Source organism: Somniosus microcephalus, chromosome 19 (assembly GCF_052327205.1).
Source record: "Somniosus microcephalus isolate GS21.2 chromosome 19, FLI_Smic_1.0, whole genome shotgun sequence".
NCBI lineage: Eukaryota > Metazoa > Chordata > Chondrichthyes > Squaliformes > Somniosidae > Somniosus > Somniosus microcephalus.
The window spans coordinates 78422709-78446923 of NC_141005.1; the positions used below are offsets into that span (position 1 = coordinate 78422709).

Sequence of the window (24215 nt, forward strand, 5' to 3'; positions counted from 1 at the left end):
GGGATAGGTCCTCCGCAGTCCCAGGATACACCGCGGGGCAGGTCCTCCAATGCCCAGGATACACCGCGGGGAAAGTCCTCCGCTATCCCAGAATGCCCTGAACCGGAAGCTCTCGATCACCCATCGCAATCAGTCCGACCCGGAAGCCCGTCCCCCGGCAATCAGCCGCCGCAGCTGTTCCGCGCCGAGCAAAGCCCACAATTCCCCCGTAATGGCCGCGCGACGGTATTTTGTCCCAGCGCCCGCCGCCCTTTCGGTGCCAGGCGGGGAGAAGCGGCCGATAAAGAAATAAACGAAGCCCTCGGGTTGTGGGCCCAGGCCTCGGACTTTCGGCGGCGCCGGGGCCTGGTTGTCAGGGAGCGTGTAACCGCGATACCGGCTCCCCGGCCCGGGGAGGCCGAGGAGAGGCGGCGGCGATGAAACCCAGTGAGCCCGACATCCTGAGGGGTAAATGTGCCGGGCAGGGCCGGGGGGAGGGAGAGGCGCGGCCGGGCTGGGAGGAGGGAGAGGCGAGGCCGGGCTGGCAGCTCCAGCAGGGAGGGTTTGGTTTGAGGGCCTCTCCCCCGGGGTTGCGGTTCTTGGGTCTGTGCTGTGAACTGGGCCTTGTTGCTGCACCGATGCGGATGTCTGTCATGTTGTGTTCTTTTCCTCTTGTCTCCCCTCCCAGATGACCTGGTTCAGCTGAACGTTCCTGTGATTCAGCAGTCGTTTCACTGGGATTGCGGCCTCGCCTGCTCCAGGATGGCGCTACAGTGAGTAACCTCGGGGCATTGCCCGTTTACACCCCACCTCTCCCCATCCCCGCTTAAACCCCAATCTGTTTCTTGACCATGTGTGCGGGAAGTGTATCAAGCTGCAGCTACTGACAGACCGCATTGCGGCGCTGGAGCTGCGAATGGATACATACTGGAGCGTTCGCGATGCTGAGGACGTCGTGGATAGCACGTTTAGGGAGGTGGTCACACCGCAAGTAAAGGCTCCAGACAGGAAGGGAATGGGTGACCGCCAGGCAGAGTAGTAGGCGCAGGCAGGTAGTGCAGGGGTCCCCTGTGGACATCCCCCTCTCAAACAGATGTACCACTTTGGATATTGTTGGGGGGGATGGCTTATTGGGGGAAGACAGCAGCAGCCAACTTCCTGGCACCAGGGGTGGCTCTGCGGCACAGGACGGGAGGAAAAAGAGGGGTGGAGTTATAGTAAGAACATAAGAAGTAGGAGTAGGCCACACGGCCCCTCGGGCCTGCCCCGCCATTTAATAGGATCATGGCTGATCCGAATCTAGACTCACGTCCACTTCCCTGCCCACTCCCCATAACCCTTAATGCCCTTATCTGCTAGGAAACTGTCTATCTCCATTTTAAATTTATTTAATGTTGCAGCTTCCACAGCTCTCTGAGGTAGCAAATTCCATAGATTTACTACCCTGAGTGAAGAAGTTTCTCCTCATCTCGGTTTTAAAAGGCCAGCCCCTTATTCTTAGATTATTGCCCCCTAGTTCTAGTCTCACCCATCAGTGGAAACATCCTCCCCGCATCCACCCGATCAAGCCCCCTCTCAATCTTATATGTTTCGATAAGATCACCTCTCATTCTTCTGAACTCCAATGAGTAGAGTCCCAACCTACTCAACCTTTCCTCATACGCCAACCCCCTCATCTCCGGAATCAACTGAGTGAACCTTCTCTGAACAGCCTCGAGAGCAAGTATATCTTTTCTTAAATATGGAAACCAAAACTGCACGCAGTATTCCAGGTGTGGCCTCACCAATACCCTGTATAACTGCAGCAAGACTTCCCTGTTTTTATACTCCATCCCCCTTGCAATAAAAGCCAAGATTCCATTGGCCTTCCTGATCACCTGCTGCACCTGCATACTAACTTTTTGTGTTTCATGCACCAGGACCCCCAGATCCCTTTGTACTGTAGCACTTTGCAGTTTCTCTCCATTTAGATAATAACTTGCTCTTTGATTTTTTCTGGCAAATAGGGGATTCTATTGTAAGGGGAATAGATAGGTGTTTCTGTGGCCACAAACGAGACTCCAGGATGGTATGTTGCCTCCTGGTGCAAGGGTCAAGGATGTCTCAGAGCAGCTGCAGAACATTTTGGAAGGGGGGGGTGAACAGCCAGTTGTGGTGGTGCATATAGGTACCAACGATATAGGTAAAAAACGGGATGAGGTCCTAAAAGCTGAATAAAGGGTTGGAGGTAAATTAAAAAATAGGGCCTCAAAGGTAGTAATCTCAGGATTGCTACCAGTGCCATGTTCAAGTCAGAGTAGAAATAGAAGGATATTTCAGATGAATACATGGCTAGAGGAATGGTGCCAGGGGGAGGGATTCAAATTCCTGGGACATTGGAACCGGTTCTGGGGGAGGTGGGACCAGTACAAACCGGACAGTTTGCACCTGGACAGGAACAGGACTGATGTCCTAGGGGAGTGTTTGCTAGTGCTGTGGGGGAGGGTTTAAACTAAAATGGCAGGGGGTTGGGAACCTGAGCAGAGAGACAGAGGAAAGGGAAACAAGGATAGAAGCAAAAGACAGGAAGGAAAAAAGCAAAGGTGGCAGTCAGAGAAATCATGGGTTTAAATCAAACATGGCCACAGTAAATAATAATTCTAAAAGGTCTAAGCGTGTTAAAAAAACAAGCCTGAAGGCTTTGTGTCTTAATGCGAGGAGCATTCGTAATAAGGTGGATGAATTAGCTGCGCAAATAGAGGTAAACGGATATATATGATTGGGATTACGGAAACATGGCTCCAGGGTGACCAAGGCTGGGAACCCAACATCCAGGGGTATTCAATATTCAGGAAAGACAGGCAAAAAAGAAAAGGAGGTGGGGTAGCATTGCTGGTTAAAGAGGGGATTAACACAATTGTAAGGAAGGACATTAGCTCTGATGATGTGGAATCTGTATGGGTAGAACTGAGAAGTACCAAGGGGCAGAAAACGTTAGTGGGAGTGGTATACAGACCCCCAAAACAGTAATGCAGAGGTTGGGGATGGCATTAAATGGGAAATTAGAGACGCGTGCAATAAGGGCACAGCAGTTATCATGGGTGACTTTAATCTACATATAGATTGGGCTAACCACATTAGTAACAATACTGTGGAGGAGGAATTCCTGGAGTGTATAGGGGATGGTTTCCTGGACCAATATGTCGAGGAACCAACTAGAGACTAGACCATCTTAGACTGGGTATTATGTAATGAGAAAGGATTAATTAGCAATCTTGTGCGAGACCCCTTGGGGTGGAGCGATCATAATATGATAGAATGAAATCAGTATTTGTAGGGAAATGGTGTTAGGGAAATTGACGGGATTGAAGGCCGATAAATCCCCAGGGCCTGATGATCTACATCCTAGGGTACTTAAGGAAGTGGTCCTAGAAATAGTAGATGCATTGCTGGTCATCTTCCAAAATTCTATAGACTCTGGAACAGTTCCCATGTATTGGAGGGTAGCTAAAGTTACCCCACTGTTCAAAAAAGGTGGTAGAGAGAAAACAGGGAATTATAGACTGGTAAGCCTGACATTGGTAGTGGGGAAAATGCTAGAGTCCATTATAAAAGATGTAATAGCAGAGCACTTGGAAAACAGTGACAGGATCGGACAAAGTCAGCATGGACTAATCTACTGGAATTTTTTGAGGATGTAACTGGTAGAATAGATATGGGAGAACCAGTGGATGTGGTGTATTTGGACTTTCAGAAGGCTTTTGATAAGGTCCCGCATAAGAGATCAGCGTGTAAAGTTAAGGCACATGGGATTGGGGGCAAGGTACTAACTTGGATAGAGAACTGGTTGGCAGACAGGAAGCAAAGAGTTGGAATAAACGGGTCTTTTTCCGAGTGGCAGGCAGTGACTAGTGGGGTACCGCAGGGACCGGTCTTAGGACCCCAGCTATTCACAATATATATTAATGATCTAGATGAGGGAACTAGATGTAATCTTCTTCTTACTTCTTCTTAGGCAGTCCCTCGGAACTGAGGATGACTTGCTTCCACATTAAAAATGAGTTCGCAGGTGACTGATTAGTCCAATGCGGGACCTACAGTCTCTGTCACAGGTGGGGCAGACGGTAGTTGAACGGGTGGGTGGGGTGCTTGGGTTGACGTGCGCTCCTTGCGCTGCCTGCTAGATGTAATATCTCCAAGTTTGCAGATGACACAAAGCTGGGTGGGCATGTGTGCTGTGAGGAGGATGCCGAGAAACTCCAGTATGATTTGGACAGGTTGGGTGATTGGGCAGATGCATGGCAGATGCAATATAATGTGGATAAATGCGAGGTTATCCACTTTGGTGGCAAAAACAGGAAGGCAGATTACAGGAAACTTTGTGTTATCCGGAGGCTAAATCCGGCAAGCTCGAGCCACTGGCAAAAATCAGGAGCCGTTTTTTTTCTTTTTGTTGCTTTTTTCTCAACAGTCAAGCTCTGCAAGGTCTGTAGCTAAGCAAGAGCTTCAGCTAGAGACGCTACAGAGACGCTTGCCGACTGTTTAGAAGCTGTTGCTAAGCAACAGGGTTTGTTGATTCACACGGAGCTGAAAATCTCCGTATGTTTCAACATCAGCGCTGGAGTGTCCGGCAGTTTTGAGGGAACGGCAACAGCTCGGTCCCGTCGGTGCCGGATAGCACAAAGTTTCCTGTATTATCTGAATGGCAATAGATTGGGAGAAAGGGAAGTGCAGCGAGACCTGGGTGTCCTTGTGCACCAGTCGCTGAAGGTAAGCATGCAGGTGCAGCAGGCGGTTAAGAAGGCAAATGGTATGTTGGCCTTCATAGCGAGAGGGTTCGAGTACAGGAACAAGGATGTCTTGCTGCAGTTGCACAGGGCCTTGGTGAGACCACACCTTGAGTATTGTGTGCAGTTTTGGTCACCTTATCTGAGGAAGGATGTTCTTGCCATGGAGGGAGTGCAGCGAAGATTCACCAGGCTGATACCTAGGATGGCAGGAATGGCGTATGAGGAGAGATTGGGTCGATTGGGCTTATACTCGCTGGAGTTTAGAAGAATGAGAGGGGATCTCATGGAAACTTATAAAATTCTAACAGGACTGAACAGACTAGATGCAGGAAGGATGTTCCCGATGGTCGGGGAGTCCAGAACCAGGGGTCACAGTCTAAGGATAAGGGGTAAACCATTTAGGACAGAGATGAGGAGGAATTTCTTCACCCAGAAAGTGGTGAACCCGTGGAATTCTCTACCACAGAAGGCAGTTGAGGCCAATTCATTAAATATATTCAAGAAGTTGTTAGATATATTTCTTAAGGCTAAAGGGATCAAGGGATATGGGGAGAAGGCAGGGACAGGGTACTGAATTTGGATGATCAGCCCTGATCTCATTGAATGGCGGAGCAGGCTCGAGGGGCCGAATGGCCTACTCCTGCTCCTATCTTCTATGTTTCTAAGTTTCTATAGACAGGCTGGCAGAGTGGATCAACGCAATTTAATACAGGAAACTTTGTGCTATCCGGAGGTGAGCTATCCAGCCATCTGGAGCCACCGGCAAAAATCAGCAGCCGTTTTTTATTCTTTTTGTTTGTTTTTTTTGCTTTGTTTGAACAGTCAAGCTGTGCAAGGTCTGTAGCTATAGCAACAGCTTCAGCTACAGAGCTTTAGGGCCACACCCGAGTGTTTAGAAGCTGTTGCTAAGCAACAGTGTTGTCAAATACGGAGATAAGAATCTCCGTATCTCTCAACATTAACTCTGGAGAGTACGGCAGTTTTGAGGCAACGGCAGCAGCTCGGTCCCGTGGGTGCCGGATAGCACAAAGTTTCCTGTATACACAAATGGGAAGTAGACATTTTTGTAAACAGAACAGCGTTGGGACGTGTACCTTGAATGGTAAGATCGTTAACCTAATTCAGTGCTGTCTGATACAAATTGCTGACTAACCACAGCTGTGGCTCTGTCAACACCCTTTTAGCCCCATGCACTAATTTTAGTAGAAAACACCTTACACACACTCACGCAAGACATGTAACTGTACTTCGTGTGTATACTGACAGAACAAGCATCTACCACCATTCATTAACCAAGGTAGTGAAGCATTCATGGGATTAAAGGGACAGTGGTAACATAGATTTAAAAAATTGGCTAAGGGACAGAAAGCAGAGAGTCGTGAACAGTTGTTTTTCAGACTGGAGGGAAGTAAACAGTGGTATTCCCCAGGGGCCGGTGTTGGGGCCCCTGCTCTTAATATATATTAATGACCTGGACTCGAGTATACGGAGCATAATTTCAAAATTTGCGTTTGACAAAGCTTGGCAATGTCGTAAACAATGAAGAGGATAGTAACAGACTTCAGGAGGACAGACAGACAGACAGACAGATGGCAAATGAAATTTAACAGACGTGTGAAGTGATACATTCCAGTAGGAAGAATGAGGAGAGGCAATAGAAACTAAATGGGACTATTTTAAAGGTGGTGCAGGAACAGAGAGACCTGGGGGGGGATGTACACAAATCATTGAAGCTGGCAGGACAAGTTAATAAAGCTGTTAAAAAAGCATCTGGAATACTGGTCTTTATAAATAGAGGAATAGAGTACAAAAGCAAGGAAGTTGTGCTTAAACCTTTATAAATCACTGGTTAGGCCTCAGCTGGAGTAGTGTGTTCAATTCTGGGCACCACACTTTAGGAAGGTGTCAAGGCCTTGGAGAGGGTGCAGAGGAGATTTACTAGACTGGTACTGGGGATGAGGGACTTCAGTTATGTGGAGAAGCTGGGGTTGTTCTCCGTAGAGCAGAGAAGGTTAAAAGGAGATTTGATAGAGGTGTTCAAAATCATGAATGGTTTTGATAGAGTAAATAAAGAGAAACTGTTTCCAATGGTGGAAGGGTCGGTAACCAGAGGACACAGATTTAAGGTGATTGGCAAAACAACATGTGGCAACAAACCGAGGCAACATGTGGAAACGTGCCCAGTGGCCAACGTATTGGACAACACTGACCTAGTGGTGGAACAGATAAGGGAGGCCATTCAGCCCATCTAGCTCATCTTCTATAGAAACCAAGTCATTCCATCGCAGCTTCCAGTATCCTCTTTAATGACTCCAGCGTTTTTCCCCCCAGAAGTTCATTCCCGGTATTGATCACTGTTTATGTGAAGCTGTGCTTCCTGACAGCAGTCCTGAACTAGCCTTTTATCTTTGTCCCTTGTCTTGTCACGTAATAGTGCGGAAGTTTAGTACTTTATATACCTCGTACTGTAATCCAGAACCTTGTGCCTCAGTGAGTTGATTTAAAGGTCATTGCCCTCATTGCAAATCCCTCCACATCTGCATCGCAGCCTGTCCCAGCTGTACACTCCTACCAGCACCCTGCCCTACTCTGTCCCTTGGTAACTGACTGCATTGTCCCAACTGTATGTCCACACCACCACCCTTCCCTGCCCTGGGGATGAGAGAAAACTTAATTGAACTTTTTTTAAATTGCAAAGTTCCACTTGAAGCCCACATGGCGGATTGCCCAGAGGTGAGCGCTGGAGTTCGCTCGGCCACCAATGAGCTGATGAAGCTTCTCTCGTGAATCCAAGAACCTGCGAAGCAGAGAGCAGAGCCAGGTACTGTGTTGCGTTTCATCAGACTGCCTGTCAGGCTCCGCCAATGTCTCCGTTTCTAGATGCCCTGAGCAGCGTGGTACTGAACCAGGGGCCGAGGATCAATCCCAGTCTGGACTGTGTTAGCTGTTCCCAGTGCTACAGCTGGCCTGTGCAATCCTGGGATAAGGAGGGGGAGAATCGGCCAGGTTTCCTGCTGCTTGCGGCTGTCCAGTGACCCCCCTGCTGGACGTTGGGCGAAGAGGAGCTTCCCTTCACGGCTGAATAGTCTGGCACCTGCTGGCTGGGCACACAGCTGAAGAATGACCATTTGGGCGAACAATCTCCCCCCCCCCCCACCCCCCTTTAATAAAACACTCAGCAAACGCTGCACCGGCTCGGTGTGTACGTACACCACACGTGGTAGTACTGAGCCACACACAGCAGAAGGGCCCACGGCCAGTCTTTGGCCTGCACTGAGTGAGCCCATCTCACCCAGGGCAGTAATTCAGGCTCTACCATCGGCCTCGGCTCTCCTGGTACGGGAGAGGAGAAATCGGCCTGGATTTTCATTCCTGATAGTTATCGAGAGACCACTGTCGGAGAGTGAATGGGGGGGGGGGACGGTCGGGGTGAGGCTAAGCTGTGATCCTCCCCCCGCTCACCGTCTGGGCTCCTCATGAAGAATGGCCACTTGGGTAAGGAATTGGAAGGCTCCACTCTCTGGGTAGGGGAGCAATTTAAATCCAGTGTTTGCTGATGTGCTACAATTCCTCCTATTTAATACAGGAGTTTAATCAACGAGCCTTTCATGAACATAGCACAGGAGAAAGCCCAGTCTGGATGTCTAACATTGTCTGAACTTTAACTGGGCATTGTACAGTCACTGGTCACTCTCAGCTGTAACCCTTTCTCTCTCTCTCTCTCCGTTGTAAAGGTACCTCCATCCCGTGCGTGAGGAAGAGTTCCAGACTGCCTGCTGGAGACTGCAGCTCAGTGAAAGTGTCTGGACGATAGACCTGGCTTATCTGATGCAGCAGTTTGGTGTTGTGCACAGATTCTGCACACAGACCCTGGGAGTGGACAAGGGCTATCGATACCAGGTGAGCTCGCAATTACTCTCGCTGCACGCACCGAATACAATCTTACTTCCCAATGGTCCCCTCTCCTTCCTGACACTGCGTTACTAATCTAAGGCCGTAACAGAAATCTGGCTTATCTGATGCAGTCCCCACCTCTCCTGATGGGGTATGGTTCCACTGGCACTGCAGCCCCCTGGCACCTCGCACAACTGCCTCAGCTTATGTGTGAAGGCGGGCTATTCGTCCATGGAGTCCGGCCCTGTCCTCATCCCATGCTCATCAGTTTCTGACGGGACTTGGTGTTTAAGGGGCGGGAGCCTTGGTTGACATTTCGCTCCCCACCCTAGGGCCAAATTGCGTGCGCCATGCATTCAGTATTAATATCTGTGGCATTGCAGCAATAAATCTAAGATTACTTACAGGGGGCTTCTTCATTTAACACCAATGTTTGTGTCACTGAACGAAATCCTGACAGCTGCAGTGTGTATAACACTGAGGAGTGAGAGTAATGAATGGAGCCTCCTCTCGCTCACTCACTCTCCCACCACCTTCCTCTTCCCAATTTACAAGATTGAGACTGTCACAAATACTACAGTGTAGATTGCTCCAGTAGTTCAGGCCCCCTGTTTGATAGTACCGCTGGAATCCTTCCCAAACTCTTCATTTTACCACAGTCTGACCTTCCCGGGTGACTGAATTATTTCTGCCTCAGTGTTGTCTAATCCAGGAACTTTTCTGCATTTCAAATGATCCTCCATTTTATTGGGGTGGGGAAGGAGTCCATCACTTTCTCCTGGGTGAAAGGTGTTTGAAGATGGAATTATATGTCTGATTGCAGTTATTAGAGAGAATCAATGATTTGTATTTATACAGTGCCTTATCACAGCCACAGGAGGCCCTCAAACACTTTATAACCTAGGAATACATCACATTATTATTCAAATCTCATCTGAGTCTTTATCTGTTGCCTGTCTGAGTCTGTCCATCTGTTGCCTGTCTCTCGGTGTCTGTCCATCTGTTGCCTGTCTCAGTGTCTGTCCATCTGTTGCCTGTCTCAGTGTCTGTCCATCTGTTGCCTGTCTCTCAGTGTCTGTCCATCTGTTGCCTGTCTCAGTGTCTGTCCATCTGTTGCCTGTCTCAGTGTCTGTCCATCTGTTGCCTGTCTCAGTGTCTGTCCATCTGTTGCCTGTCTCTCAGTGTCTGTCCATCTGTTGCCTGTCTCTCGGTGTCTGTCCATCTGTTGCCTGTCTCTCAGTGTCTGTCCATCTGTTGCCTGTCTCTCAGTGTCTGTCCATCTGTTGCCTGTCTCAGTGTCTGTCCATCTGTTGCCTGTCTCTGTGTCTGTCCATCTGTTGCCTGTCTCAGTGTCTGTCCATCTGTTGCCTGTCTCTCAGTGTCTGTCCATCTGTTGCCTGTCTCTGTGTCTGTCCATCTGTTGCCTGTCTCAGTGTCTGTCCATCTGTTGCCTGTCTCTGTGTCTGTCCATCTGTTGCCTGTCTCAGTGTCTGTCCATCTGTTGCCTGTCTCAGTGTCTGTCCATCTGTTGCCTGTCTCAGTGTCTGTCCATCTGTTGCCTGTCTCTCGGTGTCTGTCCATCTGTTGCCTGTCTCAGTGTCTGTCCATCTGTTGCCTGTCTCAGTGTCTGTCCATCTGTTGCCTGTCTCAGTGTCTGTCCATCTGTTGCCTGTCTCTCGGTGTCTGTCCATCTGTTGCCTGTCTCTCAGTGTCTGTCCATCTGTTGCCTGTCTGTGTCTGTCCATCTGTTGCCTGTCTGTGTCTGTCCATCTGTTGCCTGTCTCTGTGTCTGTCCATCTGTTGCCTGTCTGAGTCTGTCCATCTGTTGCCTGTCTCAGTGTCTGTCCATCTGTTGCCTGTCTCAGTGTCTGCCCATCTGTTGCCTGTCTGAGTCTGTCCATCTGTTGCCTGTCTCAGTGTCTGTCCATCTGTTGCCTGTCTCAGTGTCTGTCCATCTGTTGCCTGTCTCAGTGTCTGCCCATCTGTTGCCTGTCTCTCAGTGTCTGTCCATCTGTTGCCTGTCTCTGTCCATCTGTTGCCTGTCTCTGTGTCTGTCCATCTGTTGCCTGTCTCTGTGTCTGTCCATCTGTTGCCTGTCTCTGTGTCTGTCCATCTGTTGCCTGTCTCTGTGTCTGTCCATCTGTTGCCTGTCTCTGTGTCTGTCCATCTGTTGCCTGTCTCTGTGTCTGTCCATCTGTTGCCTGTCTCTGTGTCTGTCCATCTGTTGCCTGTCTCTCAGTGTCTGTCCATCTGTTGCCTGTCTGTGTCTGTCCATCTGTTGCCTGTCTCTGTGTCTGTCCATCTGTTGCCTGTCTCTGTGTCTGTCCATCTGTTGCCTGTCTCTGTGTCTGTCCATCTGTTGCCTGTCTCTCAGTGTCTGTCCATCTGTTGCCTGTCTCTCAGTGTCTGTCCACCTGTTGCCTGTCTCTCAGTGTCTGTCCACCTGTTGCCTGTCTCTCAGTGTCTGTCCACCTGTTGCCTGTCTCTGTGTCTGTCCATCTGTTGCCTGTCTCTCTGTCTGTCCATCTGTTGCCTGTCCAGAATCCCAGGGTCTGATCAAGTTTTTCACTGTCCTGATTCCTGCTGATGATTATCCCAGTTCCTTACTGGCACATTGACCCCTTAGTTAGGCCTTTGTCTTGTCTGTGGTTAGATTAAAAAAATAAAAGACTTGCATTTCTGCAGTGCCTTTTGTGACCTCATAAGCCCCAAAGCGCTGTACAGCCAATGAAGTACTTTTTGGAGTGTAGTCACTGATGTGATGTGGGAAACACAGCAGCCAAATGTGCACAGCAAGATCCCACAAACAGCAAAGAAATTAATGTCCAGATAATCTGTTTTAGTGATATTGGTTGCAGGATAATCATTGGTCAGAATACCGGGAAGAACTCCCCTGCCGTCTTCAAATACTGCCATGGGGTCTTTTACATCCACCTGAGAGGTTTAACGTCTCATCCAAAAGATGGCACCTCTGACAGTGCAGCGCTCCCTCAGTTCTGCCCCTTTGACCGTGTAGCGCTCCCTCAGTACTGCCGCAGCGCTCCCTCAGTACTGCCGCAGCGCTCCCTCGGTACCGCCCCTCCGACAGTGCGGCGCTCCCTCGGTACCGCCCCTCCGACAGTGCGGCGCTCCCTCGGTACCGCCCCTCCGACAGTGCGGCGTCCCTCGGTACCGCCCCTCCGACAGTGCGGTGCGCTCCCTCGGTACCGCCCCTCCGACAGTGCGGTGCGCTCCCTCGGTACCGCCCCTCCGACAGTGCGGTGCGCTCCCTCGGTACCGCCCCTCCGACAGTGCGGTGCGCTCCCTCGGTACCGCCCCTCCGACAGTGCGGTGCGCTCCCTCGGGACCGCCCCTCCGACAGTGCGGTGCGCTCCCTCGGGACCGCCCCTCCGACAGTGCGGTGCGCTCCCTCGGGACCGCCCCTCCGACAGTGCGGCGCGCTCCCTCGGGACCGCCCCTCCGACAGTGCGGCGCGCTCCCTCGGTACCGCCCCTCGGACAGTGCGGCGCGCTCCCTCGGTACCGCCCCTCGGACAGTGCGGCGCGCTCCCTCGGTACCGCCCCTCGGACAGTGCGGCGCGCTCCCTCGGTACCGCCCCTCGGACAGTGCGGCGCGCTCCCCTCGGTACCGCCCCTCGGACAGGGCGGCGCGCTCCCCTCGGTACCGCCCCTCGGACAGGGCGGCGCGCTCCCCTCGGTACCGCCCCTCGGACAGGGCGGCGCGCTCCCCTCGGTACCGCCCCTCGGACAGGGCGGCGCGCTCCCCTCGGTACCGCCCCTCGGACAGGGCGGCGCGCTCCCCTCGGTACCGCCCCTCGGACAGGGCGGCGCGCTCCCCTCGGTACCGCCCCTCGGACAGGGCGGCGCGCTCCCCTCGGTACCGCCCCTCGGACAGGGCGGCGCGCTCCCCTCGGTACCGCCCCTCGGACAGGGCGGCGCGCTCCCTTCGGTACCGCCCCTCGGACAGGGCGGCGCGCTCCCTTCGGTACCGCCCCTCGGACAGGGCGGCGCGCTCCCCTCGGTACCGCCCCTCGGACAGCGCGGCGCGCTCCCTCGGTACCGCGCTGTGGTAACACCAATTTCCATGAACAAAAGACATTTCCTCCTTTATTGCTCAAAATTCTGTGTGCACAATTTCTAAGTTTTTATTTTTTAAAAATCCATACGTCAGAAAAATGGTTCAGAAGAAAGTTTCAACAGCAATATAAAGGTAACTAAAAAGGAATCCATTCTCGATAAACATCCCTTGTTTTCTTTTCTAACTGTTGGCGAACCTATGATCACGTGCTGCTGATCACACATTGTGTCTGTGAGGAGTTTATAACTAACACAGCAGTTAACCAAGTTCAAATAAATGTCATCACTTGCTGAAATAAAGCTCGAGAATTCCATCTCTTACTTGAAAAAGGAAAAATTCCCATTCCCATCGGATGCGGAGCCATTGGCTCCTGTTGATCCATGGATTGCATGCGGGGAAGTTCGACAAGTTGCACGTACTCCGTGCACAGATGTTGCTGGAAACTGCAGCATCCAGCCAAGGGGCACGCTTTTGTGACAGGCTTATGTCTTGAAGTAAAAACTTTAAGGAAGACATTAAGAAACACAAAAAAAATGAATGGTGTTATTTTTTCAGCTTGTTTAAAACATTATATGTATTGGCATTAGTAATCTCACCTACTGGGAAATGGTGGACTCATTTTTCACAACGAATTTTGAGTGATTTGATTGGTTCATTGACAAATGATGATGGTGCAATGTTTACATATAGTTTTCCCATTCTAAATGTTTACATAAGTTTCCAGTATAAATGTTGACATAAAAAGTAACATTTGTGGATCTGAAGTGTGACTTTTAATCTATAAATATACTTGCGTCGCATGATGAATTGGCACTCCAGGTGTCTGGCCAGCTTATCTCATGGGGCTCGATGGAGTATAATTTCTCTTGGAGAAGTGACTTGTCTTAACTGAACTGAATCCTTTCCTTTCCTTTGCTCAGTCATTCTATCGGAAACATTTCGACACCGAAGAGGACCGTGTAAATCAGCTGTTTGCTCGTGCGGAAGCTAATGGCGTTCAGGTAGAAAAGAGGTAGGGAGCTGGCGGCTGTACGTAACTTTAACGTGACGCCATGATAAATGAGGTAGATTCGAGGCCTGTTCATTTACAAGGCGCAGGGATTGGCAATGTCACTCGGAGGGGCCCCGAAGATGGCTGGTGTGGGGAGTTTGGTTGATGAAGTTAAGGGGGGGTATTTGGGCAGTAGAGAGAGCTTTACTCTCAGTTTTCACAATTAAACACCAATTTATTCAGAGCAGTGCCAATTTTTTATTTTCTTTGCCTTTCTCACTATATTAACTGAATAAACCCTTCAACAAATGGGAGGACATGAGGATCTTGAGTATACAGCATATGATTGGCTGTTGGATTACAGCGTTGCTTCACGATTGGCTCTTGATTACACATTGACTCTCTTGTTACGTAGCACTCCCTGTGATTGGCTCATAATTCCAGTGTTTCCTTGTGATTGGCCCCTGGCTATACAGGCATTTCTCTGTCTGATTGTGTGTAACAGTGCAGAAAGCCCTGTCAGACGCACTGGTCAGAGAAGAGCGTTGTTGGCTGGTTTCTAAAGGCCTTTATATTGTAAGCAGGTTCCAACATGTCTGGGTTATGCAGTTCTCAATGTCTGATCAGTATCCTGTGTGTAATAAGATATGTCTTAACTGTGTGCCTATACTATGATGTCAGATTGTGATAAATGTTATTGCTGTGTGTGTGTTTCTTCAAATTGTCTGAATATTATGAACACTGATCTATCTTGTATTAAAAGTCTTGCTTCTAGTGTACGCTTCCTGTTTGCCATACTTGCTTCCTGGTGTCACAATTGTCACGCCCGGTCACGCTTCAGTGCTTCAATGTTGGCGAGTCAGGCCTGCTACCTCCCAGCTAGGTGGCGCTGTAGTACCACACTCATATACTTACTGGTGATTGGCTGGAGAGCATCCTGTGACATGGGCCTCCTTGCCCCTCCCCTTGGTCTCCCATCTCCACTGCACAGACAGCCTGATGTCCTGCAGATACTCTCGACAGGTACATTTACCCAGCCTGCCCCCTCCACCCCCACCCCCGTCACCTTTTTGAAAGCTCCTGATCCTCTTCAATGCCTGTTCCTTTCTGTGTTCTTTCTTCACTCCTGGCTCTCTCCTTCTAAACTCCGTAATGTGCCATGTTTCTTTTCTTTATGTCCTGATCGCTCCCATTGCTCACTTTCTTCCTTCCCTTTCTCCGAAGGTCTTGCCCCCACTGTTCTCTTCTTGCTACACGTCAGCCTATAATCTAACTAATCCAACACACACACACTCACACGCGCACTCACACGCGCACTCACACTCACACTCACACTCACGCGCACGCACACGCGCACTCACACTCACGCGCACGCACACACACCCCTCAACTCCTCCAACCTGCACACATCTTCTGCACCTGTACAAACCAAGCCACCCATTCCTACAAACCACATCATCGTGCATCACACTACAGCCACTTCCTTCAAAAAGCTCATATTGGCCCACATGGTGCTATCGCAGGAGATTCCTAGTAATATATTAAACATTTTGTGTACAGCTTGAATTTCCTACAAGATACTTGCTTCCTGTCACACCTACATCCTGTCACACTTTGCACATCCTCTGACCAACACCATGGGTGACCTAGTATTTAAATCTTAAAATGAAAACAAATAGTTTCGGCTGTTCCTGCTTGGATGCAGATCATCCGTTATCATTTCCACTGCTTGCTTTTATGAGCCACTGACACACAAACCTTGTCAATTTGACCCCGGTTGTTTTATTTTGAAAGGATATTGTCCTCGGGGAGGGGTAGCTGTGGGCCATGGAAAGTTCCAGAGCAATTGGGAGCCCTCACGGTGAGGTAGCAGCAGAACCTGTTACTGCGGAGCCGCTGTGCCTGCCCCAGCGTGCTCCCAGCACAGTTAACAATGACTCCAATCCTCACTTTATAAGAAGACATTAGTCAGGAACCTGGTGGGTGAGCTGAGTGTCGCCACCCCGGAGAATCGGCAGACCTCGTAGATGTACTGGCTACATGGCTCGGCAAAGCCAGGCACTCACGGTGGGGAATGGGACTCCGCCTTTTGTTGGTGGCTGTAGGATTCTGTCTGTGTGTTTAATCGTTTCTTGGAGGCTGAGGTGATCTCTTATCTGTCCCTGAAACAGGTCCGTCACCATTCAGGAGATCCAGGAGCACCTGGCCCAAGGTCACCTGGTCGTCGTCCTGGTGAATGCGGTCCTGCTTGTCTGTGACCTCTGCTCGGCTCCAGTCAAGTTCTGTTGCCTCCTGCCCATTGGACAGAAATGTTTCTGCAGGAAGCCGGACTATCAGGGACATTTCATTGTGGTCTGCGGCTACAATAGGAACTCGGGCTGCATCTTTTACAACAATCCGGCGTACGCTGACAGTAAGTGGAGCTCGGCAATCCACCGTGGGAGCGAGGAGGAAGCTCCCTGAACCATCAACCGGTCCTGTGGAACCTCACCAGCGCCCCACAAATTTCCCCCTCTTTCCCCCCCCCCCCCCCCCCCCCTCTCCTTCAGCACCTGATGAAATATCCCATCTGGCTCAGTCCCTTTAACTTATCAACTAGGAAAGAAGAGAAGATCTTGCATTTCAATACTTTGCAGCTGTCTTCACAAAGGAGGGGGACGATGCCGGCGTTGAAGTTAAGGAGGAAGATAGTGACATAGTGGACGGGTTAAACATAACAGGAGAGGAAATATTAAGGGGTTTTGCATCCTTGAAAGTAGATAAATCGCCAGGGCCGGATGAAATATATCCGAGGCTACTAAAGGAAGCAAGGGAGGAAATTGCGGAGGCTCTGACCATCATTTTCCAATCCTCCCTGGCTACAGGAGTGGTGCCAGAGGATTGGAGAACTGCTAACGTTGTACCATTGTTTAAAAAGGGAGGAAAGAACAAACCGAGCAATTACAGGCCAGTTCGTTTAACCTCGGTGGTGGGCAAATTACTGGAATCAATTTTGAGGGACAGTATAAACCTTTGTTTAGAAAGACACAGATTAATCAGGGGCAGTCAGCATGGTTTTGTTAAGGGAAGGTCATGTCTGACTAACTTGATTGAATTCTTTGAGGAGGTAACAAGGAGGGTCGGTGAGGTGTGTTTGATGTAGTCTACATGGATTTTAGCAAGGCTTTTGACATGGCAGGCTGACCAAAAAAGTAAAAGCCCATGGGATCCAAGGGAAAGTGTCAAATTGGATCCAACATTGGCTCAGTGACAGGAAGCAGAGGGTAATAGTTGAGGGGAGGTTTTGTGACTGGAAGGCTGTTTCCAGTGGGGTTCCACAGGGCTCAGTACTCGGTCCCTTACTTTATGTGGTATATATTAATGGTTTAGACTTGGATGTAGGGGGCAAAGAAATTTGCAGATGATACAAAAATTGGCCGTCTGGTTGACCGTGAGGAGGAAAGCCTGAGACTGCAGGAAGATATCAGTGGACTGATCAGTTGGGCAGAAAAGTGGCAAATGGAATTCAATCTGGAAAAGTGTGAGGTAATTTATTTGGGGAGGGGCAACAAGGCAAGGGAATACACAATAAATGGGAGGATACTGAGGGGTGTGGAGGAACAGAGGGACCTTGGAGTGTATGTCCACAGATCGTTAAAGGTAGCAGGACAGGTCGATAAAGTGGTTAAGAAGGCATACGGAATGCTTTCCTTTATTAGCCGAGGCATAGAATATAAGAGCAGGGAAGTTATACTAGGACTGTATACAACACTAGTTAGGCCCCAGCTAGAGTACTGCGTGCAGTTCTGGTCACCACATTACAGGAAGGATGTGATTGCACTAGAGAGGGAACAGAGGAGATTTACGAGGATGTTGCCTGGGCTGGAGAATTTTAGCTATGAGGAAAGATTGGATAGGCTGGGGTTGTTTTCTTTGGAACAGAGGAGGCTGAGGGGAGATTTAATTGAGGTGTTTAAAATTATGAGGGGCCTAGATAGAGTGGATAGGAAGGACCTAGTTCCTTTAGCAGAGGTGTCAAGAACCGGGGGCATAGATTTAAAGTAATTGGTAGAAGGGTTAGTGGGAGATGAGGAAAAAAAGTTTCACCCAGAGGGTGGTGGGGGTTTGGAACTCACTGCCCGATAGGGTGGCAGAGGCAGAAACCCTCACCACATTTAAAATGTACTTGGATGTGCACTTGAGCCGTAACCTACAGGGCTACGGACCTAGTGCTGGAAGGTGGGATTAGGCTGGATAGCACTTTTCCGACCGGCACGGATATTGTGGGCCGAATGGCCTCCTGTGTCGTAATTTTTACATGATTCAATAGCGCCTTTCACGGTCTCTCAACATCCCAAAGCGCTTTACAGCCAATGAAGTACTTTTGAAATGTAGTTACTGTGGGAGATTTCTTCTGTATCTAACCCCGTGCTGTACCTGTCCTGGGAGTGTTTGATGGGGACAGTGTAGAGGGAGCTTTACTCTGTATCTAACCCGTGCTGTACCTGCCCTGGGAGTGTTTGATGGGACAGTGTAGAGGGAGCTTTACTCTGTATCTAACCCGTGCTGTACCTGCCCTGGGAGTGTTTGATGGGACAGTGTAGAGGGAGCTTTACTTTGTATCTAACCCGTGCTGTATCTGCCCTGGGAGTGTTTGATGGGACAGTGTAGAGGGAGCTTTACTCTGTATCTAACCCGTGCTGTATCTGCCCTGGGAGTGTTTGATGGGACAGTGTAGAGGGAGCTTTACTCTGTATCTAACCCGTGCTGTACCTGCCCTGGGAGTGTTTGTTGGGACAGTGTAGAGGGAGCTTTACTCTGTATGGACCCCGTGCTGTACCTGCCCTGGGAGTGTTTGATGGGACAGTGTAGAGGGAGCTTTACTCTGTATGGACCCCGTGCTGTACCTGCCCTGGGAGTGTTTGATGGGACAGTGTAGAGGGAGCTTTACTCTGTATGGACCCCGTGCTGTACCTGCCCTGGGAGTGTTTGATGGGACAGTGTAGAGGGAGCTTTACTCTGTATGGACCCCGTGCTGTACCTGCCCTGGGAGTGTTGATGGGACAGTGTAGAGGGAGCTTTACTCTGTATCTAACCCGTGCTGTACCTGCCTTGGGAGTGTTTAATGGGACAGTGTAGAGGGAGCTTTACTCTGTATCTAACCCGTGCTGTACCTGCCTTGGGAGTGTTTGATGGGACAGTGTAGAGGGAGCTTTACTCTGTATCTAACCCGTGCTGTACCTGCCCTGGGAGTGTTTGATGGGACAGTGTAGAGGGAGCTTTACTCTGCATCTAACCCGTGCTGTCCCTGCCCCGGGAGTGTTTGATGGGGCAGTGTAGAGGGAGTTGCCTCTCAGTGGTGTTGGTTGAGGGTTACATATTGGCCGGGACACTGGGAGAACTCCCCTGCTCTTCTTTGAACAGAGCCACAGAACGTTTTACGTTCACCTGAGAGGCAGGCACTTGCCACACGCGATATTGGGTATTTTACAGAAACTGGACAGCAAGGCAGTTATCCTCTTTAGTGAATATTTCTAGTGAAAATTAATTTAATATCAACTACTTTGTCTTCACTATTACTTGTTCATTCAGTTCCAACTTTCTCGACGAGCCTTTAACTGTTGTGACACTGGAAGAAGGTTTTTAGTGTTGTGTTTCTCACCTTCAGTTATCCCTGTGTCCTGGGCTCTATTACCTGCTCTAATGCTTCCTTTAACATGTTAAGTAAATTCCTAAGTCTGCCCCCCCTCCCCAGAGTTTTTCAATCCATTTTTTTGTGGTCTTTTCTATTTACCTATCTATTTTGGGGGTTTTCCTTTTTTTGGCTTGGACTGCAATTGAACTCTGCACCCTTGAGCTAGGGGTGGGGAATGTGTGTGTGTCTCATTGACTGAGGGTAGAATCTGGCTTGGCCGTAACGTCCTCATGGTCAAATAGCTAACCAACACTTGGGCGGATTCTGACAGGGCAAAGGCTAAGGGGGGGTGGGGGGACCACAGCTCTCAGTGCCTTGGGGTGGGGGGGGGGGGGGATTAGAAACACAAAATGCGGGCCGTTTTTGAGTTGAGCGCTTGTTTACGCTTGCCCTGTTTCTGCTCTGCAGGAGTCTGCTGCACAACTGTAAGTAACTTCAATGAGGCCCGCATGAGCTACGGGACGGACGAAGACATCCTGTTTGTTTACAAGGACAGCTGACTGCAGCATCACACGGCAGGACCCTCCCTCCCTCCCTCCAGTTCCAACACTTACGACCTAAGGATGTAGGAAGGTGGTGGTGTTGCAATGCATTCCTCGCCTTGCACAGTGCGTGACCGATTCCCGCCGCTGCACAGCCCCCAAGGCCCGTTTCCCCTCGTTCCCCCTAATGATGGTCACAGGTTGGACCGGACCCTGTCGGCCGCTCGAAACATGCCAATGAATCTCGCTGGGAAATCGTGTCGTGGAGAAAAGGAACTCGATCCAGCACCGGAATAACCCCGCGCACCCCCCGCTATCGGATCAGGTTTCCATTGACCCCCTCGCCTTGCTGCTTACAAACCACTTTGAGTTAAACTGGTTTTGAATGCCGGAGTCAAACGTGACTTTCCAAGTTTCGGACTTTGCTATAGAGCTAAGGAGAGCTTTAACTCCAGCAAATGCTTTGGTTTCATGCATTGATAATGCTGCGACATGATGATTTTTTTAGGTGGGGAAGGTGAGGAACTGGTGGGCACAAATTCTCTTTTAATGTAGTACGGTACAGAGCGCGGGGTATTTTGGTGGTTGCTGTCCTGTTTCAGGATTGGTTTTGCCCGGATGACCTTTAGTCAGGGTCACTGTCTCAGCTGAGGGTCACCAGACTCAACACCCAGTACAAGTCCAGCTGAAGCCACGGGCAGTTTGAAATGAGGTGCTGGGCATCCAGGAAGCTCTGGGTGTGCCTCCCCTACACAAGGTGGCGTATCCCAGTGCCAGCCTGCCTTGGTGGTTAACAACCCCCAGGCCAAGCCTGGCTGTCGATCCAGGGCATCGCGCACACTAACTGTGGAGCAGTCCGCAGCCCAGGGTCACGCTCTGCTTTAGGGGGTGAGTGAAAAATTTGGCTGACCGATCCCACCTCGGCCAGGACTGGGATTTCCATCCGCTCACCTTTCAAATAGGATTCTCGGCGTACAGTGCTAAATGGGATACATTTTCCCCTGTGTCTAAGATTTTTTTTTTAAATGGTCGTTTAGCAAAGAATTTCCTTTAATTTAACAGAGAGGATAATCCCAAAAAATCTAGATAATTTTTTAATAATTTCTGTGCCTCGTGATGTGGAAGTCCATCACACACAAAACATCACAACATCAGCCCCGCCCCCAAACCCGGCTCGGGGGCCTCCCTCCCCAGCTCAGCCCCTGCCCCGGCTCGGGGGGGCCCCCCCCCACCCTCAGCTCGGCCCCCGTCCCGGCTCGGGGCGGGGGGGGGGCCCCTCAGCTCGGCCCCCGCCCGACTCCCCCGGCTCGGGGGGGCCCCCCTCAGCTCGCCCCCAGCTCAGCCTCCGCCCTGACTCCCCCGGCTCGGCTCCCGCCCCGACCCCCTGGATCAGCCCCTCACCCGCCCCAGCTCAGCTCCCCCGGCTCGGCCCCCGCCCCGACTCCCCTGGCTCGGGAGGCCCCCAGCTCGGCTCCCACCCCGACCCCCTGGATCAGCCCCTCACCCGCCCCAGCTCAGCCCCCCCGACTCCCCAAGCTCGGCCCCCGCCCGACTCCCCTGGCTTGGGGGGGGCCCCCGCCCCCAGCTCAGCCCCCGCCCCGACTCCCCCGGCTCGGCCCCCGCCCAACTCCCCCGGCTCGGGGGCCCCCCCCTCCCCCCCAAGCTCGGCCCCTGGATCGGCCCCCGCCCCGACCCCCTGGATCGGCCCCCGCTCCGACTCCCCCGGCTCGGGCCCCTCCCCCCCCCCCCCCCCTCCCCAAAGCCCAGCCCCCCAGACCCCGACTCCCCGTTCGGCACCGGATCCACAGCCCAAGTCTTGTTTAATTAGTGATGACAACAGGCAGTGACCCTATGGTCAGGTCCTGTGTTTCTAAAGCACTAACTGGCCCTCTCGAGTGATCACGTGCCTGGTGCCAATCACTGATATTGGCGACTCCGTGATTAGGCTGTTGGATACGCTGAAGAATTTCTCTCGGAGGTTTTGGGCCATGATCCCAGGATATTGAGACGGCTCGTCCCAGGTGCAGGTTCTCCTTTTTGTTGGTGGCGTTATAATCAATGTTTGCGTGTTTACAATAAGGTTTATTTGAATATCACAGGGTCTAATTAAAAGGTGATTTGATAAGTATTCCAGGCTGGATTTCTCATCAATCTTTTCTTGGACAAATATTTAATTTGGATTTCCAGAAGGCATTCGATAAGGTGCCACGTAAAAGGTTACTGCATAAAATAAGAGCTCACGGAGTTGGGGGTAATATATTAGCATGGATAGAGAATTGGCTAACTAACAGAAAGCAGAGAGTCGGATAAATGGGTCATTTTCCGGTTGGCAAACGGAAACTAGTGGGGTGCCACAGGGATCGTGCTGGGCCTCAACTATTTACAATCTACATTAATGACTTGGATGAAGAGACCGAGTGTAACGTAGCCAAGTTTGCAGATGATACAAAGATAGGTGGGGAAGCAAGTTGTGCAGAGGACACAAAGAATCTGCAAAGGGATATAGACAGGCTAAGTGAGTGGGCAAACATTTGGCAGATGGAGTATAATGTCAGAAAGTGCGAGGTTATTCACCTTGGCAGGAAAAATAAAAAAGCAAACTATTATTTAAATGGCGAGAGATTACAAATGCTACAGTTCAGAGGGACCTGGGGGTCCTTGTGCATGCAGGTACAGCAAGTAATCAAAAAGGCAAATGAAATGTTGGCCTTTATTTCAAGGGGGTTGGAGTATTAAAAGCAGGGAAGTCCTGCTGCAACTGTACAGGGTATTGGTGAGACCACACCTGGAGTACTGCGTACAGTTTTGGTCTCCTTATTTAAGGAAGGATATACTTGCATTGGAGGCAGTTCAGAGAAGGTTCACGAGGTTAATTCCAGAGATGAGGGGTTTGACTTATGAGGAAAGGTTGAGCAGGCTGGGCCTATACTCACTGGAATTTAGAAGAATGAGAGGTGATCTTATTGAAACATATAAGATACTGAGGGGGGCTCGACAAGGTAGATGCAGAGAGGATGTTTCCCCTCGTGGGGAAATCTAGAACTCGGGGGCACAGTCTCAGAATAAAGGGTCGCCCTTTTATAACTGAGATGAGGAGGAATTTCTTCTGAGTGTTGTAAATCTGTGGAATTCTCTGCCCCAGAGAGCCGTGGCGGCTGGGTCATTAAATACATTTAAAGTGGAGATAGACAAATTTTTGCAAGATAAGGGAGTGAAGGGTTATGGGGAGCGAGCGGGGAAGTGGCTTTGAGCCCAAGATCAGCCATGATCTTATTGAATGGCGGAGCAGGCTCGAGGGGCCAAGTGGCCTATTCCTGCTCCTATTTCTTATGTCCTTATTTTAATAAGAGTTCAGTGAAGTCCCTGATTCCTGCAGGGAGCGCTGCGTCCCTGAATCTATCTCGGCCCTAAGCTCTGAAATTCCCTCCCTAAACCCCTCCGCCGCACGATCTCTCTCCCCTCCTTTAAGATGCTCCTTAAAACCTCCCTCTTTCACCAAGCTTTTGGTTACCTGTCCTAATATCTCCTTTTTTGGCTCAGTGTCAACTTTTTGTCCGATTATACTCCTGTGAAGCTCCTTGGGACATTTTTCTCGTTAAAGGGGTTATATAAACACAAGTTGTTCTGCAGTTTCTGGCTAATGGTTTGTGTTCTACGTGTGTGCAGTCATGGGGGCTGCAGATAAATGGGATGTGTACAGCTTAGGGAAAACCAGGCAGCTTACATTTCCCTTATAACAAAAGAAAGCTGCATTTATTTATCTGGAATTAACGACCGTTAACAACATTGCAGGAACGCACAACTTTGGAACCTGCCATTTCTGTGATGACAATCCTCATTATCCGCTAAAACAAAAGCAAAATACTGCGGATGCTGGAAATCTGAAATAGAAACAAACAGAAACTGCTGGAAACACTCAGCAGGTCCGGCAGCATACGTGGAGAGAGAAACAGAGTTAATGTTTCAGGTCGCTGAAAGGTCATCGGCCTGAAACATTAACTCTCTTTCTCTCTCCACGTATGCTGCCGGACCTGCTGAGTATTTCCTGCAGTTTCTGTTTTTTTCTCATTATCGGTCATTATTTATGTGGAAGAATGGGCATTCATTCTCCATATAACCGATTGGAGCTTAAACACTGGTCCTAAACTCCAATGTGTGCTATTTGAACTCGTTGAAAGGAATGGAGAGGAGGACTCTGTACCAGAACATTAGGTGTTGGTACAAGTGAAGTGAAGTGTTTAAGTAATTTGATCCCAGCTCCCTGCCAAAACCTGATGTGTGTGTGTGAAGGAGTGGATTTTCCTCTAATTTACTCGAAGTGCAACAATGACTGCCATTCCCGGGTCACA

General features: G+C 50.2%; 1 protein-coding gene and 1 long non-coding RNA gene across 4 annotated transcripts in view; one reads left to right on the plus strand and one right to left on the minus strand.

The window, feature by feature from the left end:
* The first annotated feature begins 80 nt into the window (after window positions 1-80).
* On the plus strand, window positions 81-21994 carry gucd1 (guanylyl cyclase domain containing 1). 2 transcript variants are annotated; one of them, XM_085962085.1, is made up of 6 exons: window positions 81-447; window positions 668-752; window positions 8483-8648; window positions 13640-13731; window positions 15882-16123; window positions 19793-21994. In XM_085962085.1, the coding sequence occupies exons 1-6, from the start codon at window positions 417-419 to the stop codon at window positions 19882-19884; spliced, it is 708 nt and encodes a 235-aa protein (XP_085818211.1). In that variant the 5' UTR covers window positions 81-416; the 3' UTR covers window positions 19885-21994. The 2 variants fall into 2 exon arrangements, with proteins under 2 accessions (XP_085818211.1, XP_085818210.1); XM_085962084.1 differs by having other exon boundaries at window positions 236-426.
* The window catches only part of LOC147104946 (uncharacterized), a 30037-nt gene continuing 18583 nt past the window's right edge, over window positions 12762-24215 (minus strand). For both annotated transcript variants that reach the window (XR_015072378.1, XR_015072377.1), the window contains one exon: window positions 12762-13220. This is a non-coding gene — a long non-coding RNA (uncharacterized LOC147104946). The remainder of the gene's footprint in view (window positions 13221-24215) is intronic.

What these genes read in the sequence shown, in the direction of transcription:
- gucd1 (XM_085962085.1), top strand. Translation starts at nt 417, where the DNA reads ATGAAACCCAGTGAGCCCGACATCCTGAGGG. An exon ending in TGCTCCAGGATGGCGCTACA is followed by an intron (nt 753 to 8,482) that starts GTGAGTAACCTC and finishes TCCGTTGTAAAG; the next exon opens with GTACCTCCATCCCGTGCGTG. An exon ending in GGCGTTCAGGTAGAAAAGAG is followed by an intron (nt 13,732 to 15,881) that starts GTAGGGAGCTGG and finishes TCCCTGAAACAG; the next exon opens with GTCCGTCACCATTCAGGAGA.